We start from the raw sequence: 25,361 nt of genomic DNA on the forward strand, positions 1-25,361 counted from the left end.
ACCGGTCCTTTGTGACTAGACACCATCGTGATCATTCAGATGCTTTGATAAACACCTTTATGATCTAGTGGAACGCGCTGTGAAAATATTAAATGCAAATTTGTCAGCATTTGTTACTGGATTTGTCACTATGGAGTTAGTTTATAGTGTCAATATGCGAAGATCAACCACACTCAAAGACTGGATATATGAAGAAAAATCGTGTTTAAGTCTTTCCTGCAAAAATGTTCTTGCTTTTAGTCAACCGACCGATGACGCAAACAGGTACTTTTTTTCCCCTGACACTAACACCATAGAGTTTTGCTCCCTTTGTTCCCCTGTCATCTTTAATGTTGCATTAAAGTTTACTAGACACACCGAAATACGCTTAAAAACCGAAATACACATATGTTTTAACCAGACTTCTAATGAAGACGAATGTATCATGATTTGAATGTGATTGAATAATGATTTTTTTTTTAAAAATTGGAGTGATTGTATACGAATTATTGTAAGGGTATGTGTGATTTGGATTTTTAACGTAGCTTTAAAAATTTTTCAGTCATCGCTGCGATATCGCCAGTGTAGCGTTTTTTTTTTTTGTTTTTTTTTTATAGGCCTAGAACGTAGCACATATCACATTTTTGTTTTGGTTCTCTGTCATACTGCCTAAGTAACAGCCTTGTGTTCCCCAGTCGATTGAAAGGAGTCTGAGAGGTAACATTTTCAGGAATGTCTCACACATGTGGAAGCCAGTATTGGCACTCTTGCACAAATTTAAATCTAATTGATTATACTTCCTTTGCTGTATTTATCCTGATGGGATGAAAATCTGACAGTAGCAAACGATTGCATTTTATGTTCTGGTCACTTGGTTGGAATGTTATTTCTTTAACAAAACAAACAAAACTATACTAATATTGAAAAAAGTATTTAGTTAGCTTCATTTGATTCAAGATATGTATCATCCTTTTAAACAATTTTGTCATTCCTGGCTTCCACCACATTTCAACCAATTAAATTTTGGTCAACGGAACTTGAAAACGTGTTCATTTGCCTGTGTGAGAATTTGAATTTATTTTCTAAATAGACATCAGAGTAAGTAAGGTCCGCCAAAACAACATGACTTTAATATGTGGAAAAGCTTCAAAATGTGCTGCCAAGTTTATGAGATACTTATGAAAATTTTGGTGTTCATTTCAATGTCAGTCAACTTCTTTGTGTCCACAGAACATTATGCTATTCTATATCTTTTGTCACGGTCTTTGGTCGACACTTCTGCTCGAATCAAGTACCCTGTTTTCAGAATTTCAACCAGTTGTTTGATCATCCAGTGCATCACGGTGACCTTGCTCTGTTGATAATGGTTTTGTAAGTCTTCCAGTAGAGGTCCTTCAGCATCATTGTAACGTTTCTTGTTCATTGGTAGTCACTGTGACATAACCTTATTGCTTGCTTCTCTAGTCTGATAATACAAACCCGTTTGTTTGTACCCCCCTACTGATTTAAATAATGGAAACCTTTAATGTGATAATAAGTGCAAGGAACTTAGTCAGTTCATTCATTGATTTATAGTTTCTAACTTTACTCTGAGTAGAGTGGCCCCAACTTTGTCATCTTACGTGCGTTTCATGCTTAACGGAAGTTTTCAGTGTAATAGACGGACATGCTCGAGATCCCTTTCCAGTTTCTGGACAAGTCCATTTTCAGCAAAGGGGTGTGTCACGACTACAGATGTACATACATAAGTCGTCTGCTTCCGATATTTACAATGTCGAATCAAGCAGAGGAAAATAATGACAACTACAAATTTGCTTTTCATGTGGATCTAACAAGCGGTTTAATTTCTATGTTCATATATGCAGAGGGATATAATCCAAATTCTGAACGTTATGTAATTTACACAATTATTCAGCAGTTACTGAACAGGATGAACTATGTCATTATGTTGTCTGATGGAAATAAACTAGCCTATAGTGTACACAATATGGCACCGTGTTAGTATGGAAAGTCTGTTAAGCATGAAATGGTGCTGGAGATGCCAGCATTAGTGCCATTCTGGTCACAGGTTAGAAATTATAAATCAATGATTCAATTGACTTAGTTCTGTGCACTTTTTTTCACATTAAATGTTCTCGTTTTTGAAATCGGTAGGGGGGGTACAAACAAATGGGGATGTAGAGTCAGACTATAGACACTTTCTTGAAGCATGGATCCCATACTGTGGAGGCTTATTTGAGTATGGGTATATGAGCGTCTTGTAGCGTTAAACCATAATGTGTTTTGGGCAAGATGGCATGCTTCTTTGAAGAAAAGATGTCATCTGATTGGCTCTTTTGGTAACCAAGTCTTTGGGGGAGTTCCAAGATAGTTTGCTGCCCTAGGTGACACCAGGTGCTTGGCTTTGTTAGTCTTGTTCAAGATTTTCCCATGGATAAAATAGAAGATATTGATGACCTTCTGCTTGTTGGTTATGTGTTTGTGTTTGCAGTTGAATGGGTTGAAATTTATTGCCATTTTCTCTCCCACTCCAGTAAATTGTTAAGGTCTTCTTGTACTGACACTGCATCTTGTTGGGTATTAATTACTCTCTACAAGAGATAATCATCAGCAAAGAGTCTAGCTATAGAGAAAACACATGAGGGCATGTTATTGGTATATAAAAGGAATAGGATCTTAGTGGAGTACCTGTTATCACTGGGAACTGTGATGATACTGATGCATCAAGCACAACATGTTGATTTCTATCTACTAGGAAGCTCTGAATCCAAGCAAGCATCCAGTTGCTGATGCCATAGTGTTGAAGCGCTATTGCAAAATGTTGATGTGGGACATTATTGAATGCTTTGCTGAAATCGAACAAGATGCCATTTTTGTGCTGTTTATTGTTCAATCTGGTTGCAAAGTCTGATGGATTTTGCATTTTACAACATGATTGGAACATGTTAACTGTGCCGTGAAAGTTTCCTTTTTGCAGGAAAACGTTTATGCTTATAAACGCTACCAACGGCAACTTAAAAAACGCAGACTAACTTTTACCGACTTGGAACGTACTGAAAGGTAAATGTGCTTCGTCACTGGTTACTTGATTGTGCTATTTTTTTCCACTGAATTCAGACCAGTATGACCTGTGACAAAATTAATGTGTGTATGCTTATTTTCGATCGAATCATGTATTGTGGATTCAATGTATATGATGAGATTCGCGGGTGAGTACACGGTGTTGATACTCTATTCATGCTATACATTAGACATGTATATATAAACAGTATTCACATATACCTACCAATCTGTGGTTCTTTATATAAAGCAAACTATTATATATGCCTTCTATAATAAATAAAAATGAAACCTCATCTAACATTACTGCCTCTGATTATTTGCACTTTTCGAGTTGTAAGTTATGAAGGATGCAAACCAGTTTTAAAGATCAAAAAATGGTATATTCATTCATTGAGGTTTTGTATATTCACAATCCCAATTAAGTACTGGTAAACAGTCATACACTTAATCTAATGTTTTTTAATCATAAGTAAACCAGTTTGATTATTTTAGCTTTTGTGACAAAATTTGTTTCAAAGGTGAAGATTATGATAAGTGTAAGAAAAACTTTAGTTATGCAAAATTAATTATTGTAATGTATTTTTCCTTATAAACTTGAGTTTTTATGTGCTATTGATTTTTCCTCTGGAATGTTATTTTCTTTGGTGCTTGTGTACAATGGTATAACAGGAAGAAATAAATTAATGTGAGGTTTGTGAAAATGGGTGACATAATACACGATCTTTACAACAATGGGTGGTCTGATGGAAGCTTGTTAAGTTGTTGTTGTTGTTGTTGTAGGGTTTAATGCCATTTTTCAGCACGCGATAGGCTATACATGGCGGCCAGTATTAATGGTGGAGGAAGAACCCAGGAAAATCCCGGAAAGAACCACCGACCCACGAGAAGCTACTGGCAACCTTTCTCACATACCCACATTAGCCGAATCCGAGACTCAAACCCACACAGAGAGGTGAGATGACAGTGATCTGTAACGGAGAGCGCTTTAGACCACTCGGCCACTCGGGGCCCCAGCTTGTTAAGAAGAGTATTAGGAAATATATCGTTGTTATTTGTTATCCATACTTTGCTAAAATAACTAATATTTCTAAAGTAATTAAATAACTCACTATGTAAGAAGGACATTTCGTAAAAGGTGAAAGTAAGTGCATCAAAACCAAGGAGTCCAGGATACTTTAACTTTTATTAACATAGATTTTGACAAATTTAAAAACAGTTATTATTAGCAGACCTTCTCCGTGTGACCCTCTTCTTGTACATGTGGTTAACTGAGTACAGTATAAATATATACAGCAGGACAACTACCCATTTATATAAAAAAAAACCTTGCTCAGATCCATCTTGTTTGAAGAAATTTGAGTGATTTTAGGAAATGCACCAGCAGCTGTATCATAGTATCCCACACACTATAGTTTTTTGAAACAAAAATGCTTTTCCCATTATTTTATCTTGTTTTGAGATTTCAATAAATAGGAAATTTTTAAGTGACGTGGAATATATTCATTGCTAGACAGATTTTAACGTTTCTCAACTTTTCCTGCATCAAGAAAATTACCTTGATCTAATTTGTCTTCTGCTGAATGTTAGTGTCTTATTTTTACCTTGTTTTTGAGTCAGTTTTGTCTTTATTTACTTTAAACACAAGTATACGATCTAGACACCAAAAATATGTAGATACACATTCTCATCTCAGAATCATATTCTCAATGAACAATTTGCCATTTTATTGTATCTGTCTTGTTTAATAAATTCAAGTATGACTGATAGGTATCAATACATAAATTGTGATGGAAGTTCATACATTGATAGACACTGAAAACCTCTGTATTTCTGCGTAGTTCAGTTTTTAGACATATTTTGGTGTTTTTAGTAACCAGTATTTAAATGTCTTTATTATATATAAAACAAGCTTTCAGATCACTCAAGTTGGCAGTTGCAATACTGGTTATACTGGTATTGTTGACAATATTGGATGTTAAAACTGTTCACTATTTACACTACTGTACCGTATATCCAGGAGTTTTCGGCTCTGACACATAAGCAATTTCTTTTACATTTTCAGAATTATGGTTTGTCCCTTTACAATGAACCAATAATTATATTAATTAACTGCTCCGGTGGCATAGTGGTTAGAGCGTCCGCCTTGGAAGTGGGAGGTCGTAGGTTTGATCCCCAGATGATTCATACCAAAGACTTACAAAAATGGTACTAACAGCTGCCTCACTAGGTGCTTGGAATTAAGAGGTTATTGTTAGGACTGTTCGGCCTGGTGTCAGGATAATGTGACACACTGCAGACATTGTAGTGATATGACTGAAAAATTGTTAAAGCTACGTGAAAGATCCTAACCACACACACACACACATCATATTAATTATTGTCAATATAATAAAGATTGCAACTTGTTGATTTCCTTACAAATGTTATAATTTTGTACCCACTTATGGACTCGTTCATTTCTTACTTCCCTCCCCCCATTTTCCTCTCAGCATCCCAGTTACAACAGCAAGATATATGATGTAATATTATTATGACCCTTGCGTCACTGAAGTTGGTGGTAGTGTGTGATACGGTGGGTGGGTTGGAATATGCATTGGAGGCTTTGGGATTTGCAATTGGTATGACATTACAATTGCTATAGCTTTAAATTGTTATATATATATATATATATATAAAGAAGTTGGAGTCTTTCAGAAAATCAGTTTTGAAGGAAATTATAAAGTGGTTCATCACATCACAAAAACTTACCTCCAGGATTTCAGATCAGTAAAATCTGGCAGCCAGAATATTATTCATAGCACCAAGACCAGGGTTACAGCTTGTGAAAAATTCTATTTTTTCCCCACTGAATATTTCCTGTCAGCTCTTGCTATTGATAGGTAACAAACATGCATTGATTAAAGTGTATTGATGCTGAGGAGACTGTTGATCATGTCAGCATGCTATTCTGTACTGCATTTCATTATGAACTGATTTAAATGGGCCAGGTTTGAGTGTTTGGCAATAAATTGTGATAGCAATATAAATTAATTCAGTTATAACAAAGTCCAAACTAGGTGTCATCTTGTTACATTTTGGTTATTTTTTACATGCTTTTAGGGAAATTATCCTACTGCATCTTGCTCTTTTGTGCAAAAGTATGAAAATATTGGAAAATTTCACATAAAAGTCTTTCGTTAACTAATTTCATTGAAAAATGATTTACTGCATTAAAAAAAAAATATACAGCATAGTGTAGCAAGGTATCTTTGACATTGTACATGGTTCCAAAAGCTAGCCTGTTAAGTGATGGAGGTCATATGGGGTCAGCTTTTGTCTGATGGAGCTGTAAAATTGAGAAATGAGCTGATAAGAACAGAGGCTGGCCGGTGTATGTTCATTAGGGAATGAAATTGTTATAGGTTTAAAATGTAAGATTAGTGACCTTGTGATCTTGGGGGAGATTGTAATATGTCATTATAAGAACCATATACAAGAAGGACAGAGAAGTTAGAGAAGCTTGTTAGTATGGAAGAGTCCATTGTAAGATCTAGACCAGGTTGCATGCTACAATAGTTTATTTGTATTATTTTTAAAATAAAACTACCCACAGAGGAAGCACATACGATTATGTGCTCTTGACTAGTGATCTGTTTCTGATAACAATATAAAGTCTGTTTTTTGCTATTGATTTAGTGATGACAAGTTTAACATCCAGTATGAAGTTGCAGTATTGGACCTAGACAGACCCTGGGAGCCATACCAGGTTACTGTAACAACAAAAACAGTGGTGCAGATAGAGTGGGATCACACAGGGACCAAACTGCTGGTAGTCGACAGTGAGGGGCTTTGTCAGGTTTGGCAGATGCAGGTAAGTATCATACCTATGTATGTGCAGCTGCAAATGCATGCAAACTTCAACTGCAAGTTTTGTACTTTGTGTTATGTGTATTTGATTTAATTTATATCTGATTTAATTGTTGGTAAGTTTTAAAATTTCTATATTTTTTAATTTAGTTCTGTTTACTAGGAACTCAATACTTTTTCCAGGGAAATAAATAATTTGTTAAATTTTTCAAAACTTGTTGTTTTCACTCTTTCTTGTGTTACTGTTTATTCAATCCTAAACATGTAACATCTGCAAAATTCACAAAATATCCCCACTGAATTTTTAAAAACATAATTTGTTCCAAACCTGGCTATAAAATGTTCTGTTTATTAAATTTGTATCTTGTGTTCTGTGACTCCTGTTTAACTTTAATAACTTGTTTTGTTTCTAATTTCCATATATTCAAGTTTTATTAAAAATTAGATTTTTTTGTTGGGTAAACAATACTGTTCTGCATATTAGTTTTGTTAAGAAATGTAGTCCTCTGTCTCATTTGTAGTCACAAAAAACATGTTATGCTTGTAATACCAACTGCTTTAAAGTGAAAAGCCACAAACAGCAGCAGCACAAGTCCCTAAATTTCTATTTGCCAGATACGTTGCTTTTATTTTTATTGCAGTGAATTGCTGCCTGAAAATTTGGATCACCATTAATGATATTGCTGATCACTAGCATGAACATATCTTTCATAGTCATGTACAATTAAGTGTTTTAAATCGCTAAGAAATGGCTAGCACACCAGCAATCTATTCTGCTGTCATTTGTTGAACATTTTCAAAATTAAATATTTTCAGCTTAAAATTGGAAATTTGAATGAAAATGAGAAAGAAAGATTTCTTGCAAAATCATTTCTTTCAGGACTACTTGTTGAACATATGGACTTTATTAGGCCAGTGCTGGGTATCTGGTGAAGAAGTTTTGGCAGCATGCTGGTTTCACAATGGGATACAGGTACAGAAGCCATCATTAATCAACGTCTTGCCACTATTTATACCTCTATAACATACTGAAATAATGTTTATGTAATTTATTGAAATTATAACTCTGATATACTGAAATCATATCTCTGTGGTATACTGATATCATATATATAATATAATGAAATCACATCTCTGTAATATACAGAAATCACATCTCTATAATATACTGAAATCACATCTCTGTAATATACTGAAATCACATCTCTGTAATATACTGAAATCACATCTCTGTAATATACTGAAATCACATCTCTGTAACGTACTGAAATCACATCTCTATAATATACTGAAATCATATCTCTGTAATATACTGAAATCACATGTCTATACTGCTGGTAAGTTGAGGCAGATTGCAAACAACAAAAATCCTGATCTGCCATAGCACAGTACACCTTCAGATCAGGGTCTGTGTTGTTTGTTCTATTGATTACTCCTAACAAACTGCACAGACCCAGATCTTCCAGTGCATAATGCACTGGCAGATCTCAGCCCATGCAGTTTGATGTTAGGCTCAACTTATAAGCATGTATATACAGTAATATACTGAAATGATAATATTTTAGTGTCATTACGTTTTTGTGAATACAGTGTATTCATTATGTTAGCAGTATACAATTTTTGCTAGTACAGTGGTTCTTATACGGCCACCCCTTCTGCACTGGGAAAGTGGCTTTATAAGACTGGTGGCCTTTCCAGAAGGGGACAAAAAAATTTATGAGAAGTATATGTAATGTACATAGTAAGAAAGCTACACACTTCAAAGCATTTAATATCTTAATTTAATATCTTTGTTTAAAAGTAACATTAATTATGAAAAGGTTCTTCTTGTTATAATAATATAATTATTTCAACTGAATATACATTAATAGTTCTTATTCTTGGCGTAAGCATGATATGCAAGTGGGTGTTGTTTTCATGCACAGTGCAAAACCATTCAAAAACGTCATTTAAATTTTGGTGCATGCATAATTCTTTTTCCGTTTGCTCCATTACAACAAGTCTTTTCAACATAAAATTGTTTTATTCAAGTCTTTTCTACATAAAATTGTTCGGCAAGTCCCCCTTCCCCACATCAACTGATGTTGTCAAGTAGAATAACCGACTTTCTTCTAAAATAATATGTCTCTGTTTATGTGATAAAATGTTAATGTTTGGTAATGATTTCTTCAGATTTTGCTAACTGTCTGCAATTTAATTACACGGACGAAACCTTTGTCAAGTGGATGAAATGCCTTCTTTGCAAAGGAAGCGATAACTGTTGTCATATGATTTTACGGTCTTTGTCTGGTACCTTGATTTGTTCAGTGTTAATTTGTGTGCGTGTGTGTGTTAATGCACAAAATCTATTTTTAGCCTATGCTGACCCTGTTATGATCTTGACAATTACATCTGGTTGTAAGCCTAATCATCAAAGAGAAAAACTCGACAGATGTGTGAAGCCCAAAACTCGATCATTGTTAAGCCCATTTCCTGTAAATGTTGGCATTTATAGACAATAATATAATATTAATCTTACTGTTACATGTACTTTAGTCAACACTTCTTTCAGTAACAGAATCTTGACATTATGAGACATGCATCGATGATAGAGATAATCTGATTACTTACCATATGTCATGATATGACTTAATTATTGGTTCTGGATGCATATGGGGAAAAAACTTGGCCGCTTGTGAGGGAAACATTTTCCATTTTTGTACTAATACGCTGGCCGCTGGTCACGTTAGAGGGGTGGCCATTCGGGATGGGTACTTTTGAATACAAACTCATCAGTGCCAAGGGTAGATGCTGGTCAGGGGAGCCATTCAAGAGGGGGACAACAGTATTTGAATTTTAATAGTTTATAATACCACTTTTAGTTAAATGTAATTGGTCAAATAAAGTTTCCTCATCGGATTTGCTAAACTTTTGGCATTTATAGTTTTGAGATTCATTTCTGAGGTGTTGATGCAGTAAACCAGCTCATTCTCTTTGAATATGTTTGTCCTAAATTATATAATGTAAAACAAGAAGAAAATTATATTTTTGATATAATGAGTTATAAAAAAGAAAGAATTTGACTAGATGCTTCACAGAATTTTTTGTAAAACCTGTCAAGCCATACATTGTTTAAAACCCAGTTGGGGACAAAATTATGCAGATTAATTGCAGTTCCAGTGATCCATTGTACCTGATGCGCAAATCTCTTATCTTTTTTTTAATTTTTAATGATCAGAAATGTGTATCCAATCCTCCTGTTTATGTCCTTGTGTCAATGATTGCAGTTGATCATTGTCTAAGTAGATGTAGCATTTTGAATGCAGACTTTTGTATGATTAAGATTTGGTGTGGTTTATGCAGATACTATGACAAGATTCTAGTTGAATTGTTTCTTTTGAGGGGTATATCAGATTGACCGATTGCTCTGCCATAAAGGCAATTCCTAGAGTGTGAAATGTCAGTAACAGCTGTGAGTCATGTTGAAACATGAGATAAGTGATTACTTATGGAAAGTGGGGGACACTGAATATGTGTGTGCCTAGGATGACAAAAAGGAAAGGATCTGATGGCCTGACAAAAAATGAAAAGGAATTGGCTGCTTTGAAAAGTTTTCTTCAAAGGCAGTTTGAGGAGACCTCCCTCGCATAGAATATCTTAGAAGCAATTCTGAATTTGTATTTTAAAAAATGCTTGCTACTCAGATGTCTGTCATTGTTTTATTTTATTGTTGAAATATGTAAAAGATTAAACCCTATTTGTTGAACTCCTAGAAAATCAGGATCAAAATCGGTAACTGAAACTTTGATATGTCACTTGTTTTATCATTGAAATAAATAAGAAATCATGTATTTTGTTACATTTTCTTATCAAACGACAATCTTAGTACATCATTAATTACAATATTTAACAAATCTTCAATCAATGAAAATGTCACTTATGCTTACAGGAGGCAGTACTGTAATAAATAAATATAAATTATATAAGCTTTTTATTCATTAAAATTTGGGGTTTAGTTCAGTTTAAGCGTAATCATCATAAATACATTGTATTTAAATGCAAAATGTGTCAATCTGCCATAAAAGCTATGCCTGCAAGCGTTTCTCTGAGAACTTAATTAAGTGCCGACCTTGTTTTGTTATCTGACGTGTGAAAGTACTTGTGTCACTGCAGTGAATTGAAAGCTGACCTCCTTTATATTTTAATTGCATCTTTTTTATCAAATAAAGGAGGTGGAATAAAAGGAAAGTTTAAAGGAATGTAAATCCTATAGAACTTTGTTTCACAGATACAGATCATTGTGGAAAAGTGAGTTTCAGAGAATTCCTGAATTGGCACTTTAGAGATATCCTAAGGGACAAGAAGTTTTACTTTTACTTGCAATCAAATGTCTTGCTGGGAATTTAAAAATAGGAATACAGGACTCCTATTTTGGTAAAAATAGGAGTCCCACCAGCAAAATTTGTAATCCCATAAGCATGTTGGGCTTTCATGAAGTGGCTAAATGTCCAGATGAGAAGAACCAGTGGATGTCATTGAGTTTAATTTTTCAAATTCTTTACACCACCGACATATAGCTCTTGTATGTCCATTAGAATCAGACTGAATTTTGTCAATTCAAGGAAAGACCTTATTCTGAACACTAAGCCAGGCATCATACACTTTCTTACACTTGGCTACTGTTCCATCTAAACTGTCAGTTCTAGCAACTTTAACACTCTTCTAAATCTCATTACAATCTTCATCAATTTGCCATTTAACCCCAAAATACTTGCCCAAATTTTGCAAACGGTATTTTGTCTAAGTCTCAACATGTCTTAATTTTGAGGTCACATGCACTACTTATTCTGCTACACTAAGAAACAAACACAATAATGAAAACTAAATTTGTTCATTTGATATGCTCTTATATTGACCACACGTACATCTCTGGGTCTTTCTGCTCTGAATTCAGTTATTGTAAATATCAGCACATTTTCCCACCACTCAGCAGTTAGTCAAAGTCTTTGAACTTGCTGCCCAGCTGTTGCATCATGTTCTTTTGATGTACTCTCACAATGACAATTTCTGCATCTGGGGGGCATTTCAGCCACTGATTCTGTCATTATATATATCATGACGGCAAAAATGATCAATTGATCAACATATTTTCACACTAAGCAGGTGGTTGAAGCAGGATTGGTAAGCCTTTGTATTGCCACATATGGAAGACTCATGCATAAGTTATTTTCTGCATACATATAAAATATTTGCATCCAAATACTTGTGATTAGTCCTTTTTTAGACTTCTGCCAATGGAATCACTGCATCAATATAAAGTAGACCCCCTCTTATAAGGCCACCCCATTGCAGCAGGGAAGTGACCTTATAATGCAGGTGGCCTTTTTTGAGGGGGATGACAAACGCGAATAGTAAATACAAATGAAGAAAGTCACAAGTACATTTAATTTTAAATATTTAATATTTTCATTAAAAAATCACATGCATTTGAAATAAATATAAAACAAACTGTGTCATTATTTTCAAAAGAATGCTATGAATAACCATTTATATAGTTTTAAAACTTTCTTTATAATTATGTTACAGATTAGATCATCTGTCACTTTGTTGGTAACAGTCTAAAAAACAAACCAGTCTCGTCACATTAAAAATATCCTTGCTGTCATATCCCCTGCATATATCGTTTGGTCTTTTGTTCCAATCTTTGACAACTTCATTATTAACATCAGCTGATTCTCCACTAAGGACAGAACACTTAATATTGTGTCATACTTGAAATCTGTGCAACCATCCGTTACTTGCGGTAAAGTCGTCATATCCCAATTCAACTGACAAAATTGTTGCTTTTTCTTGTCATTCAGATCAGGATACAAACGTCTCCTGGCTCAAACAATCTTCCTTTCTCCGTCCATTTCACCTTCCCACTTCTGCAGAATTGTTTCATTATCGTTCACGATATTGTTTATCTGAGTCTTCCCAACATTAGTTTTCTGCAAGGATCCTCGACGACACCCTCTCCGTCAGTTGAATTACTTTCACTTTCTCTTCAAAACTGAGAATTTTTCTTTTCCTCGATGACATGTTGATCTTTTTAGCAGTAAGTTATTCATGTTGCCAACTACAATACTGATAAAACAATTTTGTTTGCATCTAAACAAATTGCCATGTGTTTTTAAAGGAAGTGATATTGTCACATGATTCGTTAGTTGCAGTCTGGTACCCTATTGTTTTTATACGTTTCTTTACACTAAGTGAGAGAAGCCAAAACGGCTTCGATTTGTACCATTAACATCACGCAGATTTGACCTCGCGGCCATTAGAATTTGTAATTTTGACAATTATTGTCAGTATTAATAGCCACTGATTATCAAAGTGAACAAGCTCAACATCTTACTAAGGGAAGCCATAAAGACTATCAAACCATTTTCCTGCTGACTTGGGTATTGTACATCGATACTGCCACTTCTCAGCTGTTACTACAGTTCAATAATTGTAATCTTAACAATTATCAGTGACTAAACCGGACATCTTGTGATAACACAGCAGTAAGGCTAATTGGATTACATGTACATACCCTTTTGTATGGATTAAAATTTGAGTCTTTCTCGGTTTTTATGGAATAAATTTGGCTTCTTGTGAGGCGTAAATGATATAATATTAACCTTAGTGGTAAATGTACTTTACTCAACACTTCTTTCAGTAATGAAAACCTGACATCGGGGAAACATAAATCGGATTACTTAACACACGTTATGAATAAAATACTGGTTCTGGATACAAATTCAAATAAAATGCGACCGCTTGTGAGGGGTAAATTTTATATTATTGCACTAATATGCTGGCCACTGGTCGCATTAGCTGGGTGGCCTTTTGCGAAGGGTACTTTTGAACACAAACTCGTTGGTGCCAACGGATTCTGGCCGTAAGGAGCGGGTGGCCACTGGTCAGGGGGGCTGTTCAAGAGGGGGACTACTGTATCACTAATTAAACAATTTAAAAAAATTTGAGTTTTGATGCAGATGATTGCTGTAAAAAATGTTGCTAGTTTGTGAAAGAAAAAAAATATTTTGGCAGAGAATCAACAGTTTGTATGGTTCCTTGCTTCATCGACTTCCTGCTTCACCCTCTACTTTCACATACATAGCAGGGAACCAGACTAATCAAGAACAAAAAGCATTGCATAATACACAAATGTTTTCATGGATCTGCATACATGTAATGGTTGCTGAAACCAATTGAAATAATGTTAACGGTCTTTCAGATGTTGGGCATCTTGAAAATAAATGTAATTTATACAGAATAGCAAACAATTTCTTTTGAAAAATTGTCTTATTGACCATTATCCTCGTTGCGATTATAAAACAAGTATTCACCGATTGAACAGCCCATTTGTCCCTACCCTGACCGCATGGTTTTATAGATGGCATCACTTCTTAAGTTTTTAAGTCCCTCGGTTAACTTGCACCCTCACTTATAGTGTGGTCTTTGTTTTTGGACCTCATTGTGTGCATGTTATCAAGGGAGAAGTGCATTGTTTTTCATCCAGAATTATGCACCTTTATATTGGTGAGACCTTGAATGAGCTGGATCTTCGTTTGGAAGAGTTATGTCCCCTACATGCTCCTCTCCAAACTTCAGTTTTTCAGCAAAAGTTCTACTCATTAAGGCCTTGCTGAGTGGATTGTAGAGAGTGGGCACTTTACAATGCACCTTCAATACTAACTCTTTAAAGTTTGTTAATTTTCATCGCTATTTTTCTCATGCAATTTTGCAGGTCCTCTTTGACCCAGACAAGAGAGACAACATTTTGTATACTGATAAATTCACCAGGAATTCTCGGCTACATCCATCATTAGTTCAGTTTGGGAGCAGCCATCTGGATGGTTGGCTTGTAATCACAGCAACAGGGCTGGTAAATACTTATAGAATAAATACATATTTACAATATTGTGCTATGATTTGTAAATTCCAATGATTAAGAAATTTACAAACAATTACCAGCAGATGAACAAGTTTCATATATATAGATTAATCATGTTGGTCCATTTATCAGTTTATTATGCTGTACACTAATCAGGAGGACATTAGATTTTGGCCCACATTATGTATTATCTGAAGAAGTATTACAGAATAAATTGTTTCTTTGAGACACTTTGATTGTATGCAGACCAGCTAACCCTTACAAATTTACAGGAAGGCTTACTAAAACTACTCATAAAGTAGAGACTCATTAAAAAGTGCATTGATGTAGACTTGGTATTAGCATGTCTGGATATGGTATGTAGCCCGATTTTTGACACAGTGGAGTTGGTAAGGGAATTAGACTAATTTTACATGGGGTAATTCAGATGCTTTTATCTAACCATGCTGTTTAGGCCAAATGCCTGCATCATCAAGCACTAACATTGTAGAATAGTCTGGAAATGTCGTTCACCTAACAAAAACACTGACACAGTCTCATGCAAAGTTTGAACAATCAGCACAATAGTGTAAGGAAGCAATATTCATATAGTTGGCCATGCTTGGAAAAAACTTAAGTGTATTGCCAGAGATGGGGGTGATTATTGCTTACATGATAAGAATTTTTTTAAAAAAATCAAAATTATGTCAAGCAAGAAGTCTTTGACCTCCATGGGGTTTTGAAAATTAACTGGAAGTCATTAAAGCTGAAGAGTACTTTACTTTAAAAAATTGTTAAATATAATGTTTCCATTGCTGCATGAGATTACACTTCAAAACTGAAAAGATATGAGAATAGGTTGTGGAAAAGAAGTGATAGTAATTGGAATTTGGTTATTTTTCTTATGTTACATGTTTTGGCTCTCATAAACAAAAGTTACAGTGAAAACAACAAGCAATAATTTAACAAATAATTTATTTCCCTGGAAAAAAACAATGTAAAAATGAAAAAATAAGAACTTTAGGTTTTAAGAATCAGATCCAGCATTAATCCAAGAATAATCCATGAATTAATTTTTAGATGTCCTAGTAATGAAATGGTCTAATGAATTCAAGTTTGAGTCCCGACAAAAAATCCAAAATGGAAGGCAATATCATATACTGTGGTCAGTATAGCACTGATGTTTACAGTTCTTTGTGGACCACAGAAAATAATATTCCAGTGTTTGAGCTCCCAGTAAAATTTAAATAAATGTTTTGGTCCAAGAATTCTGTAGGAGCACTCAATTATTTCCAGGAAAAAGAAATAATCTTTTAGAATCCAAATAATTAGACCACTCTGGTGGCCTTGTGGTTAGAGCATCTTCCTCGGATGCAGTAGGTTGTAGGTTTGATCCCCAGCCGAGACATACCAAAGACTCACAAAAATGGTACTAACAGCTGCCTCTCTTGGCGCTCAGCATTAAGAGGTTAGGGTTAGGACTGATTGGCCTGGTGTCAGGATAATGTTACTGGGTGGGACATCATGCTACATGTCTGCAGCATGATGCCCTAGTGCTAGACATCACTATAAACTGCCACATTGCAGACATCGTAGCGATATGACTGTAAAATTGTTAAAGCTATGTTAAAATCCAAATCACACACACACACAAATAATCTGAATAAAAATTAAGATGTAAGTCCAAACTGGACACAAACAAACACTTTCCATTGTAAAGGTAAAAGCCCAACTGACATTATTTCTCCATAGACAAAGGTTACACAGTCAAATAATGCACAAAATTGATACCTATATGAGGGTCATATGATCACATTCCAGAACAGTTTAGAAGGTATCTACATGTCTAAGGTCATGTATTCCAGTACAGCCTTTATTTCACTATTATCACTCATACATTAAGAATAAAAAGAAAAGAAAATGTTGACATGATTCTCAATCATACCACTTTATATTGCTTCATATCACTAGAAACTCTCTCTCTTTGCAGGTCAGCATCGGTGTCATAATGAATGATGGTGAGATAGTAACAGCCACACAGAGTCTTGCTCCAGGACATCTAAGGCTGTGTCATGCTGACATAGCTCATACAGGGAGTGGGGAAATCCTTGTAGCTACCAGTGACGGTTTGCTGACCTCTGCCATCCAGTGTTACCTTGTATCATTAAAATTGCAACAAAAATCTGTTATCATCTTTTCTAAAGTTAGTGCTAGTCTGTACCTAAAGACACAGATGGAGTATGGGAGTAATGACTGCCAGAATATGAAAGTCACCAGTGTCTCATTCCTGAACAATGACTGTAGTGACTTGCTACTAATTTGCTGCGGAAACTCCAGGTTCAGCAATCTGGAAGTCTGGCACTTGCTGGAACAAATGATGCCATTACACAAGATTTTCGCAATGAACACTACGCAAGATACAATGAACAAAACACCCAAGTGGATGCATAAAGCAACTTTACCCCATAATTCCCCTTTAGTAAGTAAAGCAGGCCCAAAACTTCCAATGAGCCGTAACCTTGGTGAAACAACTGGTTTCATTCCATATTTTGCCATTGCTTACAAAGATGGAACAGTGCAACTAATACACCGCTACACGTTTCAAGTCATTTCCACTTCCAATGTGGACATAGTATGCCAGGCAGTAGGTACAAACAAAGGAAGTGGTGACAAAAAGATGCAACTTTCACATATGACCTCGCTAATTCAGACAGGTAGTGGCTGTGGTATTGTAAGCATTTGTAATGGCTATTTGAATGTTTTCCGCACATACAGCAGTAGTCGAGACAGTGCAATGCATCTACCCTCATCATCCATTGTTCTGCTGTTGGAATACACTATGGTCACTGGACGCGACTTCTGGGATGTGCTCTTAGCTGTCAGGCAAGGTGTGTAAACTTCTGCTTTCTAAAAAAAAATGCAGTACGTTCAAAAGAAAGGCTTATTACAAATTTGATATTATATTTAGATGAAAATAAATTTACCAAAGGAATACTTTGCTTATGTATAACAATACCTTCTTATTTTGTTGGTATTGGAATGTTTATGCCTTTTATTGCACAATATGCAGATTGAGGTCTTTAACTTATAAAACTCCCATAACAGTTTGTAAAAATTTATTAGCTATTCAATACAGCCTGATCAAACATTATCACTAATTGTACACAGTAATGACTGTAGCAAACACGGGCCCAAATTGGATCATTTTTGTGGGGCCCCCTGGATTTACATGTGGGGCACCCTTTGAGAAGGGCATTTTGAAATAAACATTTAAACAAGTTTTATATGATGTTGAACTTAACATTTTATTCTATTGCTTCGAAATTACTTTCTCACTATAGATATATTTTTACAATTACTAATGCGCAGATCACCTGTGTGTGCGGGGCCTGAGTGGGCCAAATCAGTCTAATTGGCCTAAGGCTGGTCCTAATTATACACATTCCATTACTACACACATTTACTAAAATGACTCTTTGGCAGCATTCATTTCATTAGATATGTGGTTCTTTTAGACAAAACATGAGGTCATGTATGGGTTGTATTGAAAGGAATGCTGTCAGACCAAAGTGACAGTAAAATTTCTCCATATTTTACTTGAACTACATTTACAAAAAACAAGAAGGGGGCTCAGAGTAGCCTAGTGGTCTAAAGCACTCACCATTATTGATCACTGCCATCTCACCTCTGCGTGAGTTCGAGTCCAGGGCTTGGCCAATGTGGGTACATGAGAAGCTTGCCAAGTAGCTTCGCGTGGGTCAGTGGTTCATTTCGGGGCTTTCCCAGGTTCTTTCTCCACCATTTATACTGGCCACCATGTACAGCCTATCCTGTGATGAAAAATGGCGTTAAACCCTGCTACAAGAAGAAGAAGAAGTCCAACAAGATATATGTCCATAGGACACATTTGTAAGTATCCCCATTGCTTGAATTAAGGGTTGTTAGTGTTTTTGTTTAGGGTTTAATGCTGTTTTTCAGCATATGATGGGCTGTACAAGGCAGCCATTATGTCTGGTGCAGGAAGAACTAAAAAATCCTGTGAAGAACCATCATTGCAAGGGAAGCTAATGGTGAGCTTTCTCACATACCCATGCTGTCTGAACATGAAACACAAACCCATGCATACAGAAGTGAGATGTCTGTGATCTGAAATGATGAGTGCCTTAGACCACTTGTCCACCAAGGGTCTTTAAATGAAGACTGCAAGTAGATAAGCAATAATGCTGACTGAATGTATTCATATCTGTATGAACATGCAAAAAAACATAGCTCCATTATACCAACAACTCAGATATTCCATTCATAATACTAATAATATAGGGCATTGCATTGTGTTTAAATTTTCTATGACTTCTCAGGTTTCATATTGATATACCCTGTCAATCATATATACAATCTCATACTTGTCCAAAAAGTACAATACATGATGCATTCTTTTTGTATTATGTACCTAATATTGTCAAAACTTGAATAGATGAGCATAGGAGAGAGAGAGAGAAGTGACCGTGGCATTTATTATCACAAAAATATTTTTTATAAGAAGAGATTGGATCCTTTGAGGGACTTTTGTTCACTTATGTACTTATATCAGTGTGTCAGCTTTGGTTGAAAGAAATAAAACATTCTGATCACATTATGGGTATAACTTTCTGATGTATGTCTACTTGTAGCAGGGGCAGGAAAGTAATTTCCCATTTTAAATGCCCCGATTGGTGTGTGGAATATTCTGGCCTTGTTTAATATTGGGTAACAGACAGACATTGTATCATAATGTAAATTCCCTATGGTTGAATTCCTAGTGCCTGGATTTGCAAGATCTCAAAGATCACACATCCAGTGTCAGTGAATTTCTTTGGGTTTTCTGATTTCCTCCACCTCAGAATTTGCCTTATGGTGTTAGAGTACTTGATGTGATTTATTAGAGCTTGTTTTATTAGCTAAAGTTACTTTTATTTAAAAACTTACCAATAGTGTTGATTTACCACTTGATCTGTTTGACAGGTATGATCATGAGTGTTAGCCAGTCTTTGACAGACAACTTCCAGAAACAGACTCACAACATTCAGGAATATATTTTCATGCGTTTGCTAAGCCTAAAGGTTGCTCTGTTTGGCAGCTACAGTGCTGGGCTCCAGAAAGCTGGAGATTGTCATGCTAGACTTGTCCTTCATGCCATCTCCACAGCCATTAAAGGAGTGCTAAGACCAAAAGCTGCTGCAGCACAGGATAAAGTAAGTTCTGCGTTCCTTTTTGAACCATTGTTGGAGCTCTTTGGTGCATTGGTTAGGATGCCAGGATGTGGATTCAGATCCCACCGTTGGATGATAGGCAAAGCATTTCACTCTAATTGCCTTGGCACTAAAAATATCCTGCTATTGTTGGTCTGCTGTAAAACACAAACCATGCCTCTTTCAACAATTGTTGCAGTCTATACCAGTTCAAATGCCAGTCTTTAAAGCTTGGGGTCCCAATAACACTTCCATTTACAATAAAAACATTGGTAGTCATCAGAGTGGAAAATAATAGTTTCTGCTTTGACTTAATTTTGTTAATATGTTTTTAATTTGATATATTGTTTTTGATTTAAAGAAAACAAACTTGAAATGTAGGAATTGTTTGCTTTGTCAATGCCTCAAAATATGTATATATAGAGGGTTTCGCGGTTGCAACGGAGTTAATGATCATAGTGCTTAAAATTATCTCCCTTAGCTCTAATGCGCATGCCCACAAAAAATTTCCAGTTTTGGATAGTTCAGAATTTTGCACTGTTTTATGCTTGGTTAGCGAGACATAAAGTAAACAAAGGAAGGAATCTTAGCTGTACTACAGATCATTATGGTTAAACCAATGAATAAATTATATATTTCTAACAACTTTTGTTCATACTAGGAAAATAATTATAGACATTACATCAGATAATTAGATTTGGTGTCCATGCTTACATTATATCAGATAATTAAATTATATTACTGTCCATACTTAAATGATATCAAATAATTAAATTAAATACACTGTTCATATTTACATTATACTAGATAATATAGATTTATTATCCATAATTTCAGATACATTTGTATGAACATTTCACTTTGCTCTCTAATTTTGGACATTTATCGCACATTTTTGGCTGCATAACTTTAACATAAAACATCTCCACAATTTGCATTTTTCATACATTGATGTATCCTTTCTCAGTTAATTTCTCATGGCTAATAGTTCGTTTATAACACAAATTAAGAAAGTTATAACATGAGTTTGATAAGAAAATTATAATACGAGTTTGATACGTCGGCTGATCTGTAATGCTGAATATTTTAAACCAGAAAAGTTTTTTAAAATGGAACACAGTATATTAATATATTCAGAGGAACTTAACAAAGCAATAATTACATTAGCTGTCATAAAGATAAAGGAGTGTAATAAATGCAGATTGAATATTTATTCATATTGGGTGTAAATGTCATACAGTATTCAGATTAATTAACATGCCCGATGACATTTTTTTTTTGTTTCAGTTTCTTTTTGGTAGGAGGGGACGGGTTCTCCCAGCTTTAAACAATCAAAAAAAGAATTTCCTCATATATATATATTTTTCTTGCTAAGTCCAATTAGATATAGCAATGCATTCATTCAGCCTAGTATTTAGTTATTTATATTCCTTGCTGGTTTTCTCAAAATTTGAAACATCAAGTATCGGACAGTGCAAGCAGTAATTTTCTGCATGATTTTTCTTTGCTTATGCTGACACAATGTAATAACTCTAAAATTTGCTGGGGGCTTTAGACAACATTTCTGATTGCTGTCAGCAAACTCATCTGGAACAGCCTTCTTAAAATTAGTTTAATTCTGTTTAACTTTCCTTGCATCAAATATGTAAGATCCATTTATTTCACAGATTAACCCCTATTACTTTGGTTTGCCTGATTTAAAAAGAGACTGTTTGTAAGAACATGCTCTTCAAGTCAAATTCATTCGTTCATATATATACTCATGCACCAGATGAAATCAGATACAGACAGGCAGATAGGTTAGAGCCACAAATGTCCTACACATGCATAGTGAGTCTAACGTCGATATTTCTCCAAATGTGTACTCTAAAAATTCCAACCTGTCAAGGAAATCAAATTAATATAATCATCAAGGAGACTTGTACTTGTGCCTGTCTGTTCAAGCGTGGATGACATTTGTGCTTTTGAAAGGAAATATATCCTTCCTAGATATAACTCAAGTTATTTCATGAAAAATATAATGAAAATTAATAGAAATACAACAGTCTAAATCAATAATAAAAGAACCTTAAGAAGTTAGAATTTTGTACTGGTTGTCTTTCAACCTCCAGTAACTGCAGTGAATAAAGCTGTAAAAAAAATAACATTTTTAAATTATTCTTCAAGTGAGATAAATTGCAATAACAATCTTTTTACGCAGCGATACACTTTTGCACAATCAGATAATACAAACTAGCGCATGATATACTGATGGAAAGATAATGAAGTTCTGAAATGGGCAGAGAACATTATTTTGAAAGCTGGGAACAGTGCAAGTTAGTGAGAATAAATAAAACATGTAAAACAATCGATCAAATATTGATAGAATTTCTTTTTAAGAAAATGAGATATCGATCTTGCTTGCAGAATGTGAGCAGTGTGTCACATTTTTTTATCTACATCTGCCATCTTTGTTGATTGAACTATCCAGAAATGAGTTGCACCAAGATGCACTCTGGTGTTTTCAAGAGGAGATAATAACTGTGAAATGGTCTTTATATCAGAACATTACAAATGACTATACAGCTTTGTAACAATTAATGATAGAAATTTAACTTTTATTCAGAGTCCAGCTGAGCGTGTGTCAATCATGTGCAGTAAGCACACAGATGGGGATCTGAATAACATTGTCAGTAGTCTGGATATAGATGAATTTCACGTGGACCTTAAAACTAAGGAAAAATCATCAACAGCCTCGGAAGGTAGATATACTCAGTAATTTGTACAAGGTGAACGTCAATTAAAATTCCAGATGATGTCAGTTGCACACTTAATTATTAATGCTATCTCATATTCTGGTCCTCGTGGCTTCATGTTTGATCTGACAATTATACTGAGATAACAGTTTTCCTTGATCAAACAATTTCATTTTGAAATCAAAACTTCAGCTCCCTTAACTTCCCTTTGCTTTATCTTCATTGATATCCTTTGGGGCAGAAGTGAACCTTTTCAAAGTTACAAAAGGCTGATCTTACAGCATTACAGCACTTAATTTGGTGGATTGATGGATCTTATTGGCAGAAAAGAAATAACAAAATAACTATATTTCTTATCATATATTCTATTTATTAAGTGGACAGTAATCATTATGTGAAATGAAATTTTTCTGTTTTCATAAGTATTTACAGACTAGAGGCATTTGATGCATTGTGTACAACCTACCAGCAAGTTATGTATCTATGTATGTATATATATATTTCTGAGCAGAGGTTTTAAAACAAGGAGCCATAATATTTTTTCTTTTGGAATTGTACTTAAAACTTTAATTCTTTTTCTTTCATACAGGTTCACTTCTCTCCATGCAGCCTTTGACTCAGTGGGTTGCAGACTTCAGTTTACAGCTGTTATCATCAGTCCGTCTGTATCAGTCCTACTCAAGTTTTGCTGGTTCATCCCTTCTGTCTGACCACACAGTGCTGGGTCTCTTACGGGAACTGATTATCATCATCCGAATATGGGGAATAATCAGTCCAGCATGCATTCCAGTGTTCACCACCACATCTTATGTGGACCAACTGGACTGTTTGTCACAATTGTATAAACTCCTTACACGGGCATGGGCTCTTTGTAAAGAAGGACGTAGTCTTGAATATGATGATACTCTCTTTGATGAATGTTGTGTTTTGCCGAGTAAAGTGTTGATTCCTAGCCTCAATCAGAGTTTCTGCATGGACAGAAATGGGTTTTCCATGTTTACGCAGCAGTTCCCATTATCATTCACATTTGGAGAGGAACCAGATTATCTCTATCAGGGAAGACAGTCCGTGTACAGATATATGCCTGAGTCACCTTTAGATAGAAGTCAGCAGCATGATATTGTAAGACAGATTCATCTTGGGGTAAAACCATCTGAAACAACTCGTCAGTGCTCTCGATGTGGTTGCCAGTCATTGTTGAGAAATATTGCCAAGTCAGACACAATGAAAGCTTGGGAACAACGTTGGGCAAAGCATTGTTTGTGTGGTGGACATTGGAGACAGTCCAAATGATAAAACTGTCACTAAGACCTAAGTATGTGGACATTTTAAAAGTGCAGATGATGAAATCATTGCCATTTGTGTGACCATAAAAGTATTAGAGAGCAATTTTCTGCATGTAAATAGCAGTGACAACAGAAAAAAGACATTATATATCAGGGCTTTGTTCTGTATTGATCATTTGGGAAATTTTGATGTGCATGCTCAATTTATCTGTAAAATAAAATATCTATTCATCTTCAAGGCTGAACAAAGGCCTACAAGGATTTTTTATTTTGTTGGTGTTAGCAGCACTTTTAACATTATTATCTATATCATGCCACAGAAGCAGGAGTTGAGTGCCTTTCCCAAGGACAAACTGAGGTAGCAGACTTTCTGATCTTGGCAGGTATCAAACCTGCAATCCTTGATTATGATTCCAGTGCTCTACATGGTCTCCCTCTGTAAGGATAACGAACGAGTAAAGCCCAGAGCTGAGAAAGTACCAGAATGCAAAATCCAGAACAATTATTTAAAGCTTTTTTTATTTTAAAAAAGCATATTAGCCTGTTTTTTGAAATGCAGCAACCAGATATTTGAGTTTGGAATTTTAGATTGGTCCAGAAAGTTCTTGGCTTGCAGAGGTTGCCATTTCTTTTGAGACTAATCTGAGCATCTATTGATTTCTGACATTGTGGATTCAAAATTCTGATCTCAAAATGTTTATGCTCAGTTACAAAAACCTTGTGAATCAAAATATGTTTGTTTCTGTGAACTTCAAGTCTTGTTACTGTACTATTTTTCAGCACATCTGGACCCATATTTTTCAGACTTTATAGGTTAAAACAGCTCAAAATCAAAACATTTTCAATACTTTGACTTTTAATGAATGATGTTCAAATTTTATAACTTTCAGGATCTTCTTAACTTTGTTCCTTTCCTAGAAACTAAATTTCTAAACCCAAAAATGTATAGAATTTGGGGCCTAGCTATAAGGCAGTACCAGTCGCGAATCACTCATCATACATCAATCTATATTTGCACTTTTAAAAAGCTTCTCGTAATCATCCTATGATCCAAAATGCCTAAGATTTTATGCATTCCAATTTGTATCGAACCGTTCTGGTGTCCTAATGGTTAGAGCATCTGCCTTGGATGCAGGAGGTTGTGGGTTCGATTACCGGTCGAGTAATACCAAAGACTTACAAAAATGGTACTAACAGCTGCCTCGCTAGGTGCTCAGCATTAAGAGGTTAGTGTTAGGACTGGTCAGCCTTGTGTCAGGGTAATGTGACTGGGTGGGACAAAATGCTTGTTGTTGTTGTGGGGTTTTAACGCCATTTTTCAGCACACGATAGGCTATGCATGGCG

At 35.2% G+C, this 25,361-nt stretch overlaps 1 protein-coding gene across 1 annotated transcript; it reads left to right on the forward strand.

The window, feature by feature from the left end:
* Positions 1-40: 40 nt before the first annotated feature.
* On the forward strand, positions 41-24,274 carry LOC149797420 (mediator of RNA polymerase II transcription subunit 16-like). Its single transcript, XM_089962209.1, has 8 exons — positions 41-264; positions 6,718-6,892; positions 7,769-7,861; positions 14,642-14,779; positions 16,758-17,655; positions 19,769-19,998; positions 22,601-22,736; positions 23,320-24,274. The coding sequence occupies exons 1-8, from the start codon at positions 131-133 to the stop codon at positions 24,021-24,023; spliced, it is 2,508 nt and encodes an 835-aa protein (XP_089818335.1). The 5' UTR covers positions 41-130; the 3' UTR covers positions 24,024-24,274.
* The last annotated feature ends 1,087 nt before the right edge of the window (positions 24,275-25,361 follow it).

This window comes from Sinohyriopsis cumingii, chromosome 6 (genome assembly GCF_028554795.1).
Source record: "Sinohyriopsis cumingii isolate HCF-2022 chromosome 6, ASM2855479v2, whole genome shotgun sequence".
Classification (NCBI taxonomy): domain Eukaryota; kingdom Metazoa; phylum Mollusca; class Bivalvia; order Unionida; family Unionidae; genus Sinohyriopsis; species Sinohyriopsis cumingii.